The sequence below is a fragment of the Columba livia genome, chromosome 3 (assembly GCF_036013475.1).
Source record: "Columba livia isolate bColLiv1 breed racing homer chromosome 3, bColLiv1.pat.W.v2, whole genome shotgun sequence".
In the NCBI taxonomy this organism is placed as follows: Eukaryota; Metazoa; Chordata; class Aves; order Columbiformes; family Columbidae; genus Columba; species Columba livia.
Window position 1 is genome coordinate 99422450 of NC_088604.1, and position 19540 is coordinate 99441989.

The 19540-nt window shown below is 35.2% G+C and overlaps 1 protein-coding gene across 1 annotated transcript in view; it reads right to left on the reverse strand.

The window, feature by feature from the left end:
• The window catches only part of GPATCH2 (G-patch domain containing 2), a 123440-nt gene that overhangs the window by 16022 nt on the left and 87878 nt on the right, over positions 1-19540 (reverse strand). Inside the window, exons 8-9 of the mRNA XM_005499970.2 lie at positions 17608-17678; positions 435-517 (exon numbers count right to left, since the gene is read on the reverse strand). Of these exons, the coding sequence (XP_005500027.2) occupies positions 435-517; positions 17608-17678 (154 nt within the window). The remainder of the gene's footprint in view (positions 1-434; positions 518-17607; positions 17679-19540) is intronic.

A 19540-nucleotide genomic window follows, 5' to 3' on the forward strand; every position in this document is an offset into this window, starting at 1 on the left:
TTCACAGCCTTATCTCCATATTTTCTATTGTTTGCCCAAGAATTCACATCCTGTCTTTATTGTGTAGGGTATTTATAGTATTCAGATACATTCATTACAAAAAAAAAAACCTTATGTCTTCTACCCTGTAATGCTTGAACAGACATAAGCAACAGTCTTTACTGTCTGTGATACTCAGTCTATGAAAAAAAGATTTCTTCTCTTCAAAGAAGTGTCACGCTACAAAGGACTAGAAATTGGAAATGTTTGAGGAAAGAATGAATAGATCCTATTTATTTCTTAATCTCCATTAATAAATAAGGATAGGACATATCTGAAGTTATATGGGAAGTTATCCAATTTATCAAGCATTTCCCCAGGTCACTGACCTACTGCTTTGTATTTAGAGATTTAACATCTTGTGTTTTGTGTTCTGTCCCAGGGAAATTGGTTACCTGTGGGTCCTGGCAGGGGAGCAGCTTTCCTTCTCCGTTTGATGTCTCCCATACACAATGATCCTAAGTGTACGCTGGTTTGCCTGCAAGTAATTACAGGAGAAAACTATTAACAAAAGAAGAAAACTGCCACATAAATACACAGCTTGTATAATCTGAACCTATATCAAAACATTCTCAAGGAAGATGAAGCTGCACAGTCAAGTCACCAATCTTGTTTATATCGAAGCATAATTATGTTTGTTGACAAGCACTCAGTATCTAAATGCAGCATCATAAATTGTTACTGGAATGAATAATATAAAGGGAATGTTTTTTAATTTTCAAAACTGGCAATCTTTCTAGATAAACATAAAGCAAAAACACTGTTGCTCCTGACAGGAAAATAGTGAAGATTAATTATCTAAATAGATCACAATACTGTTGGTAGGTTATCAATTGGCTAGTAATGCCTGGCTGTCAGAACAACATTTATTACATGAAAAGTATTATCTCTTTTTTTTTTTTTTTTTTAAGATAAGATGAAGAATAAATGAGAAAACATGAAACACTAAACTCTTCAAAGATACATGAAATAAACTCATAGCACAGCAGTTTGTCCTGTACTAATTCACTGGCAAGTTGTAAGAATGATAACACGGCAGAACAGTATCTGGTACTCATTAAACAATTACAAGCTTACATTTGGAAAATGGAGAACTGGTAGATCTGCAGAGGATAGCAAACAACCAAGCCTTATTGCATTAAAGCCAGCTTTTAGAAGTGAGGTACCACAGAAGATGGTAAATTTGAAATTTCCACATTTTGAATTGTGGAATATAGTTGTAGAGGACAATTACAGTTATTAGATTTCTTAAGGTAATGTACAGTGTAGAATGGAATATATGCAGCTGGCATTTTTTTTGGAAAGAACAAGAACAGAAGGGAGGAAAATGCAGTAATTTCTTAAACTCCAAAATTTTAATATATCTCCATAAATGTTACCAAGAACTGTGATTCTTAGCACAGGAAAAGAGTGAATTTTGATAAAATTACAAGTTGAAAACTACATCTGAGAGTTTACTGTAGCATAGTAACCCTGTCACTCACGGGATCTGGTTTCAGTGTGGATATACGACTTATCCTTTACTGTATTTATAAACTTTTTAAAGCTGTGCTGCTTCCAAATGAATAAGAAATGGTCATATAATGTTGAGAGACCTCAGATCTGCTCAATAATGTAAAAGAGTGGCAGCAACACCTTGATGAAAAAAATGACAATGTACAATCCTCTACATATGTTTGAGAAGTCACAGTAAATTAACGAATACAACAGCACTTTTATTTAAAAAGTAAAATATTCCAAGAAATTTAAGTTTCACACAGAAGTGTACTCTAGCTTCACCTAGTGAAACCCTACTTCAACACTTATTTAGGTTCTCTTTGTTTTAAAACAGATGTTTTCCTTGCAATTTATCTAAGTTGAAACTGTGTCCTGTTTTAACATCCAGAAACTGAGTTGAACTGGTATATTAACATGGTGAAAAATTTCAGTTCTAAATGTTGAAAGAAAAAGATGTGTAACCCTTTCATAACTGAATGTATAATAAAGAAAATTAATATTTAAATACAATACGGGGAAACGATTGTTAGAGAAAAAATATTTAAGAGATGTTTAATCATCAATAGATCGATATTTAACGTTGATATTAAACATGCAGAATAAGTTGTGTGGTAAATTATACGTTAAACAGTGTGCGACTCTCCATTTTCTCTTCCAAAAGAAAAAGGGAGAAAGTCTCCAGGAATACAACTAGGATGAAAGATAAAAATTAATAAAGTCAGGCAATTGAACCTGAAGACCTGAGCCCCAGCAGTAACAGCTAGCAGTGTTTGAGTTATTTTACCCAGAATTGATTATCTGTTACACTACATTGAGATATCTAGATTATTGATCTGTGAGATTATGGTACTGGGGTCTCCCCACTTTTCCTCCAGGCACACCGAATGGAGTTGCAACAAATAACACTAAGTAAGGACTACTTTGTTATTGTTGTCACCCTTCATGTAGAACATAGCAGTTACTTTTTAATTTAAAATCAATGAACGTCTGAAAGGCAGCCTTGTTCCTTCAGCATAAATGAATCATTCGCCTTTGCCGAGCACAACAACTCGACCACCAGCCAAGGTGAGAGTGGGTATTTCTTTGTTGTCATCGAAAATTCTGTACACCACAAATAAATAACAATATGCTAGAACACCAAATAAGCTTTGTCAAATGCAGTTTTAGGGCCACTAACACCAAACACTAGGCTAACTCATGAGTCTAAAGCAGAATTTGCTTTTGCCGGGTCTTAACATTTGATATGCGCTGACAATCTAGATAACAGCAAAACAAAAAGATTTTTTTAAAAAAATTATTTTATTTTTTTAAGAGGAACAGGCAAAAACTATCAGTGCTGTGGAACTGGCAGGTAGACCAAATGAAGTAGTATTCTGAAGCTGCACAGCACATTTTGAAATGCTTGTAATGGGGGTATTATCAAGTAGGGAGAACTCCGACCCTCAATCAGGCTAAGTTCAGCATTATGTTTCATACCATTAAATCAGAAGAGCATGTATTACAGAAAGGAAGAAAGCTATTTGCCTGACTTCTGTCTACTTACCCCTAGCTTGCTTCCAGCTATCATTTATAAATAGGGCTCTGGAGGGAAGCTAGGCATTTTATTAGGGAAAAAATAAAACTTGTTAAGACCACCTTGCCTGAAAACTTGGCTTTTGACGTGCTGGTGACAGGGACTGGAGCAAGCAGTGTCAAATGGAATAATTTTTAAGGAAAGACAACAGGAACTTGTCGCCTCATTGTATGCATTTACAAATAGAGGCTTTTCAGAGTATTAGGCCTAGTTAAAGCTGCCCTCTGGATAAACAGTGTTCCCAAGCAGCCTCAGACAAGCTGGGGAGACAAACAGATGTGACTATGGTCCCTGGCGTTTGGCAAGAACACTCACTGTCAATAAGAAAAATATGAGCATGGACAGGGCATCAGCTGCACCACGGCCGAGCGGGCCTGCAAGTGTCACAGCAGCAGCAAAGTTGTGGCAGAGGGAAATAAGAGGGCTGCAAAAGCCAGGCTGGTGTGAACTTACACCAGCAAGCCAAGATTTTTGTTGTTTGTTGTTGTTGTTGTGTCATGCCTCAACGTATTAAACAAAAACACTGGAAAAGCCACTGTCAGTTTTTATTCATGTTTCATCTTGCACACTGTGTTTAGATTCTCCTTTCTGCGTGGTACATAAGAGCTTCACAAATGAAGACAGGCTGGGAAAGGCAGTAACAACAAAAAAGCTACTGAAACAATAAACACAATAAAAAGTAGTTTTGATACAAAAAATACCTTCACAGAAGCAAGGACATGTAAAGCAATTCGCAAGCATCTATGCATTCTTGTGAAAAACATTCACTCTGACAGAAGTTTTGTTATCTCCTTCTGAAATAGTTGCAGTCTCCCTACCATTTCTTTTTTCAAGGTAATTGCTCTCACTCTGGGACCGTGACTAGAACTGTCTCTTTAAGCTCCCCAAACATTGCTATCCATACCTACAGAACATAGTATCTTTTTCTATGATTTTCATAGCTCAATAAGCAAATATTTTTGATAAGTGCCTTTTCTGCAGTTACACATGTTTGCCTCTCCAAGACATTTATAATAGGCGATGTTAGACTTTTATCTCCCCTGACCTTTGCAGTCCATGGACCATTTGGTTACATTCCCCAAATAAATGCCTGTTCTGCAGGGGAACTATAGCTTCATGGCTTTAAAAGAAATCCTACCTTCTGAGCAACCAAGTCCACAAAGTGGTTCTTAACTCTTTCACTACTAGTTATCACCTCTGCCACTATCAGAGTTCTAAATTCACCAGTTCAGTCACTGAGAAGGAGAATAAAATGGGTGTAGGAGGACAGCAGATACTCCTGAACATGAGTTGTAGCTCTCTGGTTTATTACATGCTTCTGTAATCACCATCTTTCCATGTGTATAAAAACCAATCAACCACAAACAAATCAACACCCTAATCCCCACCAAAATGCAAACCCAACCCCTCTAGTCCAAATTAAAAAACCCTATTCAAATTCAATAATCATTACACAGTCTCTTCAGAAAGACACAATGAAGACACAGGGTTATAGAGCAGGTAGCTTTATGTGCATCTGTGCAACGGTCCAAAACTAGCAAGACCGTCATCTCCCTTAGGGGAATTCTGGGTACAACTGTATTAAATACAAAATGTTTGCATATTTATTTTATATGTCTCACTGTAAGAACATGTCTGTTGATAACTTTACTCTGTCTGTGCGCTGTTTGCAGCTGTCGCTTTCCTTGCAACCTGTAATGCTTTATCTGGTATCAGTGCAGCGGCATTTGTTGGTGCACTGTAATTGTGCCAACAGTTGCATCATTAAAGGCAAACTTAATTTTGTCCCTTAGTCTATTTAGTGTTAAATCACTTACCAGATGACATTACTTTGCTTAGATTACTTGTAAGTAACAAAGCTCACTGTTTTATGTTCTGCTCATGTCAAAAACGCATAAAAGTACTGAATCCTGACAAAGCCAGGTGTGGAAGAGTGTGTATTTTTTGTTTAACGGTATTTATTAAATATCTGTACTCTAACTTGAAAAAATCCTACGCTGCATACTATTATGATGCAATAATGTTTTCAAGAAGCCTGATTTCTATATCACAATTAGATGAATCGGCAGTGATCAGTACTTGCCTACCCATTATATTCCAATCAACATCTCTCAAGTGAGGAACAAATCCAGGGTAAGCAGTGACACACCATTCTGCCACAGTATCGACACATTCCTGCAGATGGCTGTAGAACTCTGCAAGTTTATCGCCACTGAATGCTTCAGCTAATGGAGAGGCTCAACAAACGTTTAAAAGTGAACTTCTTTCACAAGAGATTACAATAAGGCAAGAGCTGACCAGTTTGCATTTTAGAAGGGACTTGAGAGAATTATTTTGAAGGGGAAATTTAATTGAAACTGTCAGACCCCAGTCTTAAAATATAGATACAAAATAGATATGAATATGGATATGACTGAAGAGAGAATGCAGTGAGGACCATGACTCACTTTAAGCTTGAAATAACTGGACAATTTCTTATAAACTTGAATTGAGTAGAGGGTATGGGAAACAATGTTCACAGCAGTAGTTAACAATGAAAAACACAGAACTCACATTTGTGTAACAGAAAAGCAAGCCAATAAAATGATTAAAAAAATGGAATGTGTGGAACAGGTCAATTTTATAAAATCAAAAAATAATCTGAGCAAATATTCCATTATTCAAGTAGCACTAACACAAAAATATCACAGAAATGGTGCTTATATCCTATATACAGAATGGACCTGCAGTACAGATTATCTCATTTCTTACCTGACTTAAAATGCAGACCCTGATGTATCTGGAGGCCAATGGAAGTGCATCCATTAGCACGGCTTAAATAAGAGAGCTTGGATGGACTTTAATTCTTACTGTACCTTCCTAGATTTCCACAAGTCACAGACTGACTTCAAGAGCATCCATGGAACATATAATAGAGTCCATGGAACATTTTATGATCAGTTTAGAGGTAAATACCATTAAAAACCTGTTATATATGTATTTCTAAATGTCCAATTACACTATTAGCTAATTATTATAGATAAGATGAACACGAAATTCTACACTTCCATTTGCCTGAGTCTCCAGAAATATGAACTTAATCAAAAGGTATCACATCAAATACACACCTTAGGCAACCGGTGCTGTAAATTTGGGAAGGTTATTCTGTATTATGTAGGTATAATGAATACTCCTAACCTTTGCCTCTGGTATGTATCTCAATACAGCCACAGAAAAGATGCATGATGATTTCATAATATTACACTGAAAAATGGAAGGCACATTTGTTTTTCAGGAAAAATTTGAGTAAAAACAATGGCTAAGGAATTTTATAAGGAAAAATTTCCTCTTTTCCTTGTAGCACACAGCTTGGCCAAAACACAGACACAGCCTCTGGTCTCCATTTGAACACTCAGATTAGAGTAACATATGCAGGAACATATGTGACCTTGTGGACAATTAGGGAGGGATGGCTCCTTGTCCATTCTGAAGAAGGTACCTACATTCTTTCAGTCTGTAAAATATGTGCATGTGCACTTTGGGCAGATGCACAGGACACTACTTTGAGGCCAGCATTCTGGGGAGTAGATGAAGATGGGTTAGAGTGAACAAAACAGTTGCATTAACAATGAAGATCTGGCCTCCACACCTTAGTATTATGGTATAGGGCAATTTTGAGAACCAATCAAGTAATATTTTTTTAAGAACATTTGAGATAAACCACACAGTACAAATGTACTTGACTTCAGGTCAAATCAGTGTCTGGAATCTGTTTAGTTATTTGTCACAGAAACACATCACACGCATGTGTGCCTGGTGGCCATTTAGGCAGGCAGTGTATTAAATGCTCAGCACAGCCTACACCAAAGCTACTGTGACAGCTGCATTCCTGGTGGACACCTGAGCCTCTTTTCCAGAAAAAAAAAATACTTTCAATGGAGGGACACTGAGATATATGCTCAGGCTGTACAGGAAGACTAGTTCTACTTCCATCAAACCCTCCCACTCAATTAGAAGGATTTCATGGCTTTTATAGAACACGTGAAAGCAGCATCAATGATACATAGTATCAAGGATATATCCAGATTCCTGAAAATCAGAAACTTTTAAATCTTGTTTTATAGTTTGCTTGATTTTGTTTTTAATATGTGAAAAAAATATACAAATTCATACATATTCCCTCACGCTCACTTTCTGGAGGTTGTAGAAAGAACCATCCCCACTTGTCCCAGCACCATAGCGTTGACACTGTTGGAAGAATTCCTCTCTTGGCTAAGAGTGGTAGACGAATACTGCTGCAAATCAGCCTTGTCTATAAAATACATTAAGAACCTTTACAGAAACTTTTCATTCACTGCTGAAGAACTGGCAATACAATAATGAAATACAATGTTTATGCAGCAGACACCATTCAGGTGAAATCAGTTCCACCCTTGATTCCTTCACATTTTTTACAAACAGTAAAGCTTTTCTTCAGACTTGTCTAGAGAATGACATCATCTATACAACAGATTGCTTCATCTGCCTTCAAAAGTGCGAAAGCCACAGGCCAACCACAGGCGCTATGCACTTCATTTTCCTTTTATTAAATCTTAAGCAGATGTGATGAAACCATGCAACTCTATCAAACTGCTTTTATACGATGCCAATCTGTTCACAACGTAACTTTAAACATAAGGGTGACATACCTGTATTATTGAAAGGCCTAGTGAAATCCTCTTACGAGAAAAATACAATCCTCCCCTGGCCCCATCAGATTACTTCATCACCTAATACAAAATCCTAATATGTTCCTTTCTGTTATCTTTTTCAGCACTTTTAAGTGTCATTCAGACACAAAAGTAGTCCAGATTTTTCCTGAACTCTACAAATCTACACACTCAAGTCCATACTGGAATAATATCAGCAAGCACAATGGAAAATAAAAACTTATATCACTACATATGTTTTGATACACAAGCTCAAGTGACTGATGTACTTTACTTGTGAATTAAGTCTCTAGAAAAAATTTCTGTAGTGGACACCTACTGCCCTCAGAAAGGATAATGCATTGTTTTTTCTTGTTTCTAATTAGTAATTTAAGCATATGTTCAGCATTTAACTCTAAATGTTTGCCTTTTCCCCAAGCTCTAAGACAGCTGTCCAAGATGTGAATGCCAGAAAACATTTAAATATCAACATCTGTTGAATTATGTTAATTTAGTGTAATATAATTGGGCATGAGTTGGAATTGATCAAAAGTATATGAATTAAGCAAAGGCAAATCCAAACCAATATCCTGGTGTACAAACAAGTCACCAAGGAACACTGAGGGAATAAAACAAACGAAAAATCCACTTCTGCTAGAAATTAAATAGCTAAAACCTAGTTTTCTTCAACAAATGACCTGATTTCACGTTTTCAAGAAAGGAAATTAACATTTATAATCATTCAGAACATAGATTTTATATTCATTGAGAATATTTCTAAATATTTTTGACAGAAAATATTGTTTTATTGTTTTAATGTCAACCAACACCTGATACAAATGAATAATGCCCTTGTGTGTGTAATGGTGAAACATAGTTAGAAAATAGGTTGCAGTACTAGAATACCATCCTGTTACAGGACAATATTGTTTTAAAATTCTAAAGCAAACATTCTTCTGTTTTTCTTCATGTTGCAACAACATTGTTGATATCAAAGAGCTATGGGCCCTGATCCAGCTCTGAAATGATTTGGAAAAAATCTTTATGACTTGAGCAATAACCGTGGGCTTGAACAGATACTTCCACAGACGGACTCGATAGCTTACTCAGCTACACTATTTCTTCCAGCTATTTCTGGACATACATTTGTTTACTAAGTATGACATTCACTAAATAAAGTCAGTGCAGGACAAATGTACTATGTTGAAAAGACTTAAAAAAATCACATCCTACCTATATAGTTCTGGATTACATTCATATAGAGTAGATTAAATTACTTCAAACTTTAGAACCATATTCAAAATCCTTTACTTTTACAAAGCAAGAAGAAAAACTATAAAAATCCACAAACAACTAATACAGTGGCTTAGAAATGGAACAAGGAAAATGTCTTATCAGGCTGGAGACACTCAACCTATTATATCAGTTCCTTTCTTTCCATCTGTGCTGTGAAGGTGAGCAGGCATGAATGAACTTGGTCCACTCTAAGAGAGCAATAATTCAATTAATATAGGTAAACAGCCAGCACAATGTAATGATTTTTAATCAGTCATTCAGACCTAGATCTGGACCAGTGATCCAGAAGCTTTTTGTCACACTACAAACACTACTGGTCAGTCCTTAACCTACTGCCTTCCAACCACTTCCAAGAAAATAACAGGTCTGCAGCTGAACCCAGCATCATTCTCCTCCTTAGTCCCTCTACTTCCCTATTTTTAATACTATGCTTGAGAAACAACTCTTCAAACAATCTAATTTTCTGTCCAAGATAGTACAGTTATAATGCAGTCAATCTGATAGACTTAGACATAATTGTGTGCAAACTGGGATAAGGAGTGGAGAAAAAATAATCACTAAAGGTAAGACTGAATATTAAGCAAATTATACTTCACAACACTCTGCACCCATTCCCTTCAGTAATTCACATGGAACTTCATTGAGTACAAGGGGTCTGTGTCCGTAGGAGGGAAAGAAAAATTTGCCTTTCTAACAAAAAAGGAGGGCAGATAAGAGGAAGTGAAATATTGATTTATTTTTTTGTTCTTTTCAGTTTCAAAATTTTTTAAGAGCAAAAGCTTCACTTATGTCTTCCTGTTCTACATTATTAATTAATTATATTAAAACTTCTAATACATGTGTGTGTATATATATATATATATATATATATATATATATATATATATATATATATATATAAAGTAACAGAAGCCTTGGCAAACAAACTACGAAATCCAAAAAATGAGAAAGCTGAACAGTGCCCTTTTCTTCTTTTTGGCTAGGACAGTTACTGAACATTATTTTCCAGATAGGCTTAAATGTATTATAGTAAATATTCACAATTTCAAAATATCAAATAAAATAAACAGGAAAAATTCTATGAAATTGGGAACAAACTACTCCAATTTTCTTCTAAACCACCTCTCTCCTTACACAAACCCATAGTCTGAGTCAGTGTGTCTGTCCCTCAGGATTTTAGTGAATGCACACCAGTGGATGCTGCTTTATGGATATGAGATTCAGGGATCCCTTCAAGATTAGTAGGAACTCAATGTAAAAATTGCATGAGCAGTTTAATTTATAATAAGAACAGAAAGAGGCAAACCCATCCTTCCTTCATGCATGGCTATGCATCCTTATATTTGTGGTAAGCAGCTTTCATGTGTCTGTGTCATGAACCAGACAGACAAGATCTAAATTTCTCATGGCCAGGGAGATGCTGGGACAAACAAGTGGTGCAAAACTGGACTGCAAACCAGCCTCTTCTGATTGCAATGCTGCTCAACAACAGGTTGAATAGTTTGTGGAACTGCAGTGCAAGTTATTGTTCATGGCTCCTGCCCAGACTTTAAATAGCAGGAATAGTCTTCACACCTCTGAAGCCCAAATTAACATTATCCTTATGCCACTAGCATTTTGACAGGTACACTGAGACTCCCAAATTGGAGCACAAACCTGAGCAGAACAGAGAGGCTAATGCAGCTGAGTGTGAGAAACAAGGATACCATGTGCTAAAATTCAGGTACTTGAAAATGAGAAATTTGCTATCAGTTCATTCAGTGGAAAATTCAATCCAGATGGTACATCAGGTGGATCCAGGGCTACAAAATTTCTAGAGGTTATCTGATTTTTTTATTATACTTTTTTTTTTTTTTTTTAAATTGGGACTAACTACTTGTTAGTTACCATACTAATGTGTACCAGGAATTCAACTTAAAATGAAAATTTTTCAGCATCATTTAGCAGTTTATTTATGTACAATATTATAAAGCATATTAGATTTTAGTGCAAAACGAATGAAATTTGTCTTGTGGCTTTGTACTTTACTAGTTTTGCATTGATGCAATGAGACTGCTCAGATCACATAGAAAAATATATTTTCAAAACAGAGCATGGTCTTTTCAAAATTCATGCTACTTTTGCAAATATTCTCATTATGGTAGTTGAGTTAAAATATGATACTTTTAAGACACTTAATGACTGATGTTCATTTAATCAATGGATATTTTAAATCTACCCATGAAGCAAATACTGAGGCTTGAAAACTTCCATAAAATTAAAGCATCAAATACTGGCTACATTTTAAATAACAATAACACTGCTGTCATCTTGTCCACCTCTCCCAAATAAAAATGTTGTTGGGACCTTAAAAACAGGGCCACAGTATAGAAAGCTCAATCAGGAATTGCCCTCTTCCAAAATGGCACCATCTTTTATGCTTCCCAAAGAAAAATACCAAACCGATGGAATAATGTTGTCTCTGAAGGTGACAGCAAGGGAGGAAAGCAATGTGCCCTCAAACATTCACATAATTTAATCTGGAACTGCAAATATTATTAAGCACCAATCATAACAGTACAGTTACTGCTTCATGGCACTCCAAAGAGGAGATAAAACTGCTTAGTTGTTAATTTCTAATGATGTAAACACATTTGGATTTTAATGTTATATCTGAATCTCCTGCATTATTAGCTCTGGGGTTACAAGATATTAACTATCTACCTTTATTAATTTTACACTTGAATTAAAATGTTTATTTAACTATTACTTTATTTTAAAAGTATTTTTGCTGGGAATATGTGTTCATATGACAGCAGAAGTGAATCACCTAGTAAAACAGCTATGCATTCCTTAGCTTTAATGCAGTGTAAGCATGTGCACATTTTCATGTACAATTTTCAAAAACTGGCTGAATTTACCTCCTCTGGTATTGCAATTTCATTCCGCAAAAGCCACATTAAACAATTACAGTTCTTGTAATTAACCAGTAGTCTAATGTACAGTTTTCTTATCCCAATCCATTAACAGCTGCTCAAAAAATGTAGTAATTAATGGTTTCATTTATTTCTGGCAAACCTGCAACTCAACAAATAGTTTTGTATCTGCTGCAAATTAGGACTCTTTCCCAAACAACAGATGACACGGTAGGAAAGACAGAGCAGGCAGAATCCTTGCACATCTTTGTCTCTTTAGAAGATCAAATAAAGAGCAGCTGTAACGCTATTTGTGTAAAAAAAAAAAATACCATGATCCATATCATCAAATGAAAATGAACAAGTGCTGTGCAAATGTACAAATAGGGGTTTCCCTTCCAAACTGGGAAAGACAGAAAGTCATATTTCTAATCAAAGCAATAATACATTTCCGAAAAACTCCTATCAGATTTGATGTCACTTTTCTCTTAGGAGCTTTCTTTAAATCCTAATTCACAGATAATACTGTTAGTTATGAAAATGCTTGAGAGTCACCTTCTCATACCAACACAAGGTACATATTTAAACTGGATTGAGAACAACTAGGTAAAGGAAAGAAAGAGACCATTGCAGAAAACATGGGCAAGTTAAGACTAATGTTCTGGGTTTTTACAGACACATCACCATTTAGTAGCATCTGATGTATTTCCTTCACATAACCCTTCTCACACTGCTTCCCGAGGCTGCCTTCCTGAACGTCTCCTCCACATGTCCAAAGACCCGTATCCCCTACTGTGCTGTTCAGAAGAAGACTTCAAAGACTTCTTGTCGGCTCACAATAGAGAAGCAACAGGCGATCACTGGCACGCAGCCCTCCCTTCACAATATAGTAACAGCTGAATAGGTGGCACTTGCTGATTTTTGAAGAAATATCAATGTACCACCTCTACTTCAAGCTATGGTCTACTTTGCACTCACAAGAAGTGGCCATCTATTTCATACTAAGCTGCTGCTACGTGGACTAGATTGTTAACACATCGCTTAGCTACTTGAAATGCAACTTGTATTATATAATTCTACTCCACCTTGAAATCACTTTTGTCAGTATGACTTAATCTTCTTTAAACCCACAACTGAGCTGCACAAGAACTACAAATTTTTTTTTTCCTTTTAAAGGTCTCTGGGGGACAATTTGAGTGTGGAAAGACAACACAGAATTATCAAGATATGACAAAAAAACCCAACAAAAACCAGTAAGCTGTGAAAATTTGGGCACTATTTTCCTTTCAGTTTCTTAATTGATGTATGTGTCAAAAATGCTACTTACAGTAGAGTAAGAAAAAATAAATTTGTAAGTAAAATAAATAATGATACTTAACAGGAACACACCACAAAAGAAATATGACACAGGACAATTATGTACAGTAAACTATAACACAAGTTTAACATATTTAGTAGTCTGTTGTTTTCCCAATCTGCAATTCTGTTTTTACTAGATTAAAGCATAAATTAACTAGTTATAGCATGAACTAGATGACCAAGGGCAAAATATTAAGTTGCTTAAGTATTCTGGCTATTCTGTCAAATGAGGATAAAAGTACTTCCCAACTTCATAAGAGTATTGTGAGGATAAATACATTAAATATTAAGAGACAGGCAGACAGCTGTGTGATGGCTGTCCCCCATATATTTAACAACATCATCACATGCTCCAAGTCATGTAATAGCAGCTCAGCAAAATACTGTTCGATGCTGTCTTCGCAGCTGACCAAATGAATCTCTTAGCCCTGGGGAATCTTCTCTAGGTACAATTCATTTTTCTAAAATTTTACAAAGGTAACTTCAGAAAATGTGTTTTACCCCACAACAGGAGCAGGCAAACAAAGAGCACACGAGCAGCTCCGGCAGTTCAGCTGCCAAGCAGCAACTTGTTAACTCGCCATAACTCAATCATGTTCAATTGTTTGCCCACAGCCCCGGGGTACAGACAGACATTTGGTCTGCTAACAACTGCGCCAGATGAAGACATTACTATCCCAAGCTATTTGTTATCACACATCTGCTGGAGATTATCATCTCCACAGCTCTGCCGGAGGAAGAAATCATGCGAGCACTCCCTAATATGGTTTGTACAAAACCAGCCAATTTAATTTAAATAGGTGAGTTGAGCTAACCAGGCTGGTTTTGCCCGGAGCATATTAAAAAATGCAGACAAAAAACCCTTTAACTGGCAAAAGAGCAGAGGATGAAGACAAGCAGCTAGAAGAATTAACACCTTCAAGCAGTATAGCTGGATTGGGGAGGGGACTGTTCTTGTCCTGATGTAGAGAGATAATGTAAACAGAGAACTTATTCAAGGCTATACAGGAGAAATAAATGCAGCTGGTAACCCAGCATTCCCCAGTACCATTTATATAATTTAAATAACTTATGCGAAAACTACATATTTGTAGATTAAAATTAAAGCACCTCTGTAAAGGTAGCATTAACAGGTATATATATTTAAGTGTGTTGAACACAGAACACCACGTGTTGAACTGTATCAGCATAACAGGATTTATCCAGGTTCTCGGTTTTGTGATACAAGACTATGCTACTCAACATTTGGTTCATCAGTAGCCATATCAACAGTTCTCAATAATCTAATTATCTTGCAACTAGTAGAAGTTCATGTTAGTTTATATAGGATTGGCTCATTGATATTCATTTTTACAGAAGTAGCTGAATACTAGCAACCCAGTACAGTAAAGCTCATACAGAAAGTATCAGTCTTATTCCACCACGAAGAGACAGCTCCACACCTTTCTGATGTATTTATAGAGTAAATTATTCCACAAGTCACTGTTCTAATGTAATACGGGTATTTACATATTGTCTACACACTGAGACAAGAACTGTGTTCAGTCATCCTAAAGAGGTAAGAAAAGTCGTGTAAGCAAAGAAAAATGTGTGTGTGTGTACGTATCTCATATACATATGAAAAACAGAAAAAAGGTCTTACAAAACAGGAAGCAAAAGACAAGACATACAGTTGTGTAAAAGGCATACAAAGATCTAGAGAAATTCAGTCTTGTGGAAAAGCAGATTAAACTGTATTCTGGATAAGTACAATAATTTTACAGAATGTCCAATACTTACCCAGTGCTGCTGTTCTATTACTGCATTTAGCAACGAATAGTAAGACAATATAAGGTCACAGCCATTATTTTTTGTATGCCTCTTTTTAAGGGGGTTACTCATTTGGGTTACCTTGATGTGTCAACTGTAATAGTTTAACACATGCAAGAACTAATTTGAGAAAGCTTTGTAAAATGTGAGAAAGCTTCCTACTTTCAGGTGTGAGTAAACACTTGTATTCTACAGGATTTAACTGCATAAGCATGTAGTACACTGAAATGATGGAAGATATACTACGCTATGACTTAATTCTGTAACTTAACCTTGTGACATTTGATTGGCATCACTGTAGTTCAGTGATATGGACACATGTGAAAATCTAAGTGATTTCCATTTTAAGATTTCATACACAGTAATGAAGATGCACCTTTGCAACTAAGGCAATGTTCACTGTTTTATTAACTGTGAACAATATTTGCTACTAAACCAGTAATTTTTATAGGTACCTTGTAAAGGAGAAACATTTTCATTCTCTGTATTGCCTGATGAAACTAAGGTTAACCCTTTTGGTAGAAGTGATAATTTCAAATCAAGTCATAACAAACCCAGCCTTTGATATTAACCACAGATAAATCTGATGTATATCAGGTTAAAATTTGTTCAGTATACATCTTGTAAATAGGACATATACAGCTTGTTATTCTAAGAGACAGCAGACGGCCTGTTAAAAATATAATTTTCATAGAAGTTTGAGAACTTATCTTCAAGTCACTTTAAAGAACTAATAGTAAGGTTTCCGTGGTAGGCAGAGAAAACAGTGGTTTTCTGAAAAAGCGCAAATAACTATTTGAGATAATCGGACTCCATCTGACGGAAAAAGCCTTTGAAAACAGATGATGGTGCCAGGAGATGTCAGCAGGTGACCGTGTTGTTTTTAAGGGTATTAAAGTATGATAATATTCTGCGGCCTTATGTACATTATAAAAATGGTTTATCTAAGTCTTACTTCGATATTTCAGATCTTTTACAGAAAATGCCAGTCTTTGGCCTTAGATTTGCCACCTATTGCTTCTACACAACCCTGCCAGATGTTTACTGGGATAACAGTCTACTACCGTCCTGCTGAGTGGACACAAAGAGAAGCTGAAGATCATTTAAGGTATTTAATGCCATTTTAAAAATCTCAATTCTATCTGCTTGTGTAGGTAGCAATCACTTCATAAGAGCTTCACTGGTCAGAATAACAAGCACATAAGTCATGATTCTGAATTCCTCAGACACTGTTTTACATTGCTACTGGATAAAAAAGATCCTAAAATTACTGTAAATATAATCTGTCTCTTACTGCTCGCTCTTTATCCACTTTGTACTCTCAGTTTCATGAAAGCAGCCTGATAGTAAGAGTGCATTTATAGTGAAAATTCATACCTAAAGTGAACTCATTCTAAAATTCTGAGCAAAAATATGATTTAACAAGTGCACTTGCCAGGAAACGTATGCAGAAATTGTCAACATTTTTTTGGCCTAATATAAAATGTTTAATAGACAAAGATAATCACCATTTCTGAAGATTGGTGACTGACACTTGCATAATCAGTGTTTTAGACCATGTAACCAGAACTTGTCTACTATGAAATAAATTCATATTTAATATGCATATTTTTCAAGGAATTATTGGTCTCCCCTTCCAGGTATTAACCAAAGCAGGTATTTAACAATATTAAAAACTTAGTTCAGGATGACCACATATATACTAAAAGACAAGTGCCTGAAAGAGAGCAGTCTCACTCAAAACCATAGTATTACATGATGATATAAATCTGCTATAACTTATTGAAAAAAGTGATTTGATAGCACATTGTCATGTTTACAGAACAACAAAAATCGTGTAAGGTATTGTGCACAGTAAGGAAAATATTTCTGTAGTTTCTAATTTAAAAATATATTAGAATTAAATTAATTATTTGGCAGAATAGATTAATCAAGTAATGTATGTAAACAACCCCCTAGGAAGAGACACCTAGACTATTGCCCATCAGTCAAGTGTTGAACTTTTTGTCTTTTGAAAGGGAGGAAAGAAGCTGAAGGATAGAACCAGATTTGTTTTTAATAAATCTTCACAATGAAATTTTTATTGTCATAATATAAGTACAATGTAAGTGTTAGAATATTTGACTTATCTTCTCAATCTGAAAAACATGTATGCATAATGGTAAATTTAAACACTTTCAGTACTTAACTTACATGCCAGAAGCACAAACCTTACTTTGGCATCTATTTAATTCTGATGTTTACTAAGATTAAGTTTAGTAAGTGTAGTTGGATATCATCACCAATAAAGTTTAATACCCATATTTTAGGCAAAGATTATGCTGTATAAATTAAATTCTTTAAAGTAAAGAAGGCTCCTGAAAATTCTCCAAAGAATGGTGTCATTATATGAAAAACTGAGAGTTAAGAAATCAGCAAATTCATAAAGAGTGTAAAGAGTATATAAAGAGTGACAGCTGCAGCATTAACTCACCTGCTAGCTGTTTTTACAGAGCTGTTCTTCTTGTGTCCTCTCTCTGATCGGTTGTCTCGCAAGAGCTGAAGCTATTAAAAAAAAGTTCAGACCAGTCTCACAAGCAATACCTTTATTTGCTTTTTAGAAATGTTTACCCGACAATTCCGTTCTTTCCTGTCACGAGTAATCTTGCAATAGTTTTCACCCGAGACTTAAAGAGATGGACATCTAGTAAAGTTTTACAATAATAGCTAAGATTAAGATATATCCACTAATTAAAAATACCTAAATAATTGAAAATGTAAAAAGTATTCTCAAAGCATATTAGAAAGCCATGCAATTATCTTATCTGTACAATTTTACAATTTTCACAATTTCAATTTAAATTTTCAAAATGTTATTATGAAAAACGTTAGAGAACACTTCAATTACAAAAAACTATTCAGGCTGGCACTTGCATCTAAGCAGTTATGGAACAGTTACAAACTCTTCTAAGCCCCAGGAGCTTTTGTAATTTGAAAGTTGCACAATCAACAAAAGCACAGGATTAAAGCTTCACATAAGAGTGAGGAAGTAGGAATAACAAAAGATTTTTTTAACTGAAATTGTGACTCAGGTTCTGGAACTTAGGAAATGATGAACTTTATGACTCAGCCAACATCATCTTAATGTTGTACATGAGCATGGCCTCCAAAAACTGACACCTATCTGCAAAATGACACTTGACTATGTTTTCCTGAACTCTCTATAGTTTGCTTCTTATATGAGGAACATTCCTGATAATTACAACTATCTATTTTTCAGATGCAGTAAAAATAGTGCAGTCAGGTTTTAAAAGGCAACCTGAAGGACACATAAAGATAAGGGGCCTTACTGTGATAAAATATTTTTTTCATTTTCTTATCATCAACAAATCAGAGCAATTAATGTTTAAATGTAGCCAGGATTTTTACCAGCACAATATTCATAGAATGTATATCTATTTCATGATCAGGCTAAGGAGGACAGTCCTGCTGTTACCAATACTCTCTGGCTGATAAGTAAATTGTATTTATAGCATGTACAAATACAGATCACCTGCCAGACTTTGAATTTGGCTAGTTAATTACTTGTAACATAATAACTCCAATTCCAGAAATTAATTAAAAGAGAAAGTAGTAAACCCACGCAACCAATAGTTATACACCATGGATCTAGTGAATTTTATAGGCTGTCAAAATTGTCATAATTACCTTGCACCATCATTCTCATTTATTTTATGTGCCTAAAAACCAGAACCCATTATGTGCCAGCAGTGCCTATATTTGATGACATCAGTTTTAGTTCACAATTTGTCAGTAACATGTAAGTTACAATACAGTGAACTTCAGATAAGTTCGGAAAACACAGCTCTTAGGAAATACAAAATAAACATGTAAAATTTAAAATTAATTCAAATCTACTAAAGCTTAATTAAATTGCCATCATATACCAGCTAAACAGACATTTTTTGCACTCTATACTGTATGGATATTGCCAGTACATATGATGTAGGTTAACGTATTTCTCAGCATGGTAATTACCATACTGTTTTAAGCTTAGAATATTTGAAGACATAATCAGTACCTCTTTAGTTAACTACTCTGTTATATGAGACAATAAATACATTACAAAATCCCATTAAAAAAATAAAAATCCCTCATTCTGATTTGACGACTTATAACACAAACACTTCAGGAATACGATGAAGATTAGCCCAAGAAAACTTTTTATCATTATTAAGATTAAGCACACTAATACTTAAAACGCTTTTTTAAATGTGCTGCTTCTACTAGGAGATGTGTTTCAAAATAATGAGAGTTAAATGTAAATAATATAAAGCCACCTGTTTAGATGTTAAGTGTCAGCTTACCGTAAAATGTTAGAAGTTCACAATTTACAACTAAAACTGTGCTGTTTTATCCATTCTGGC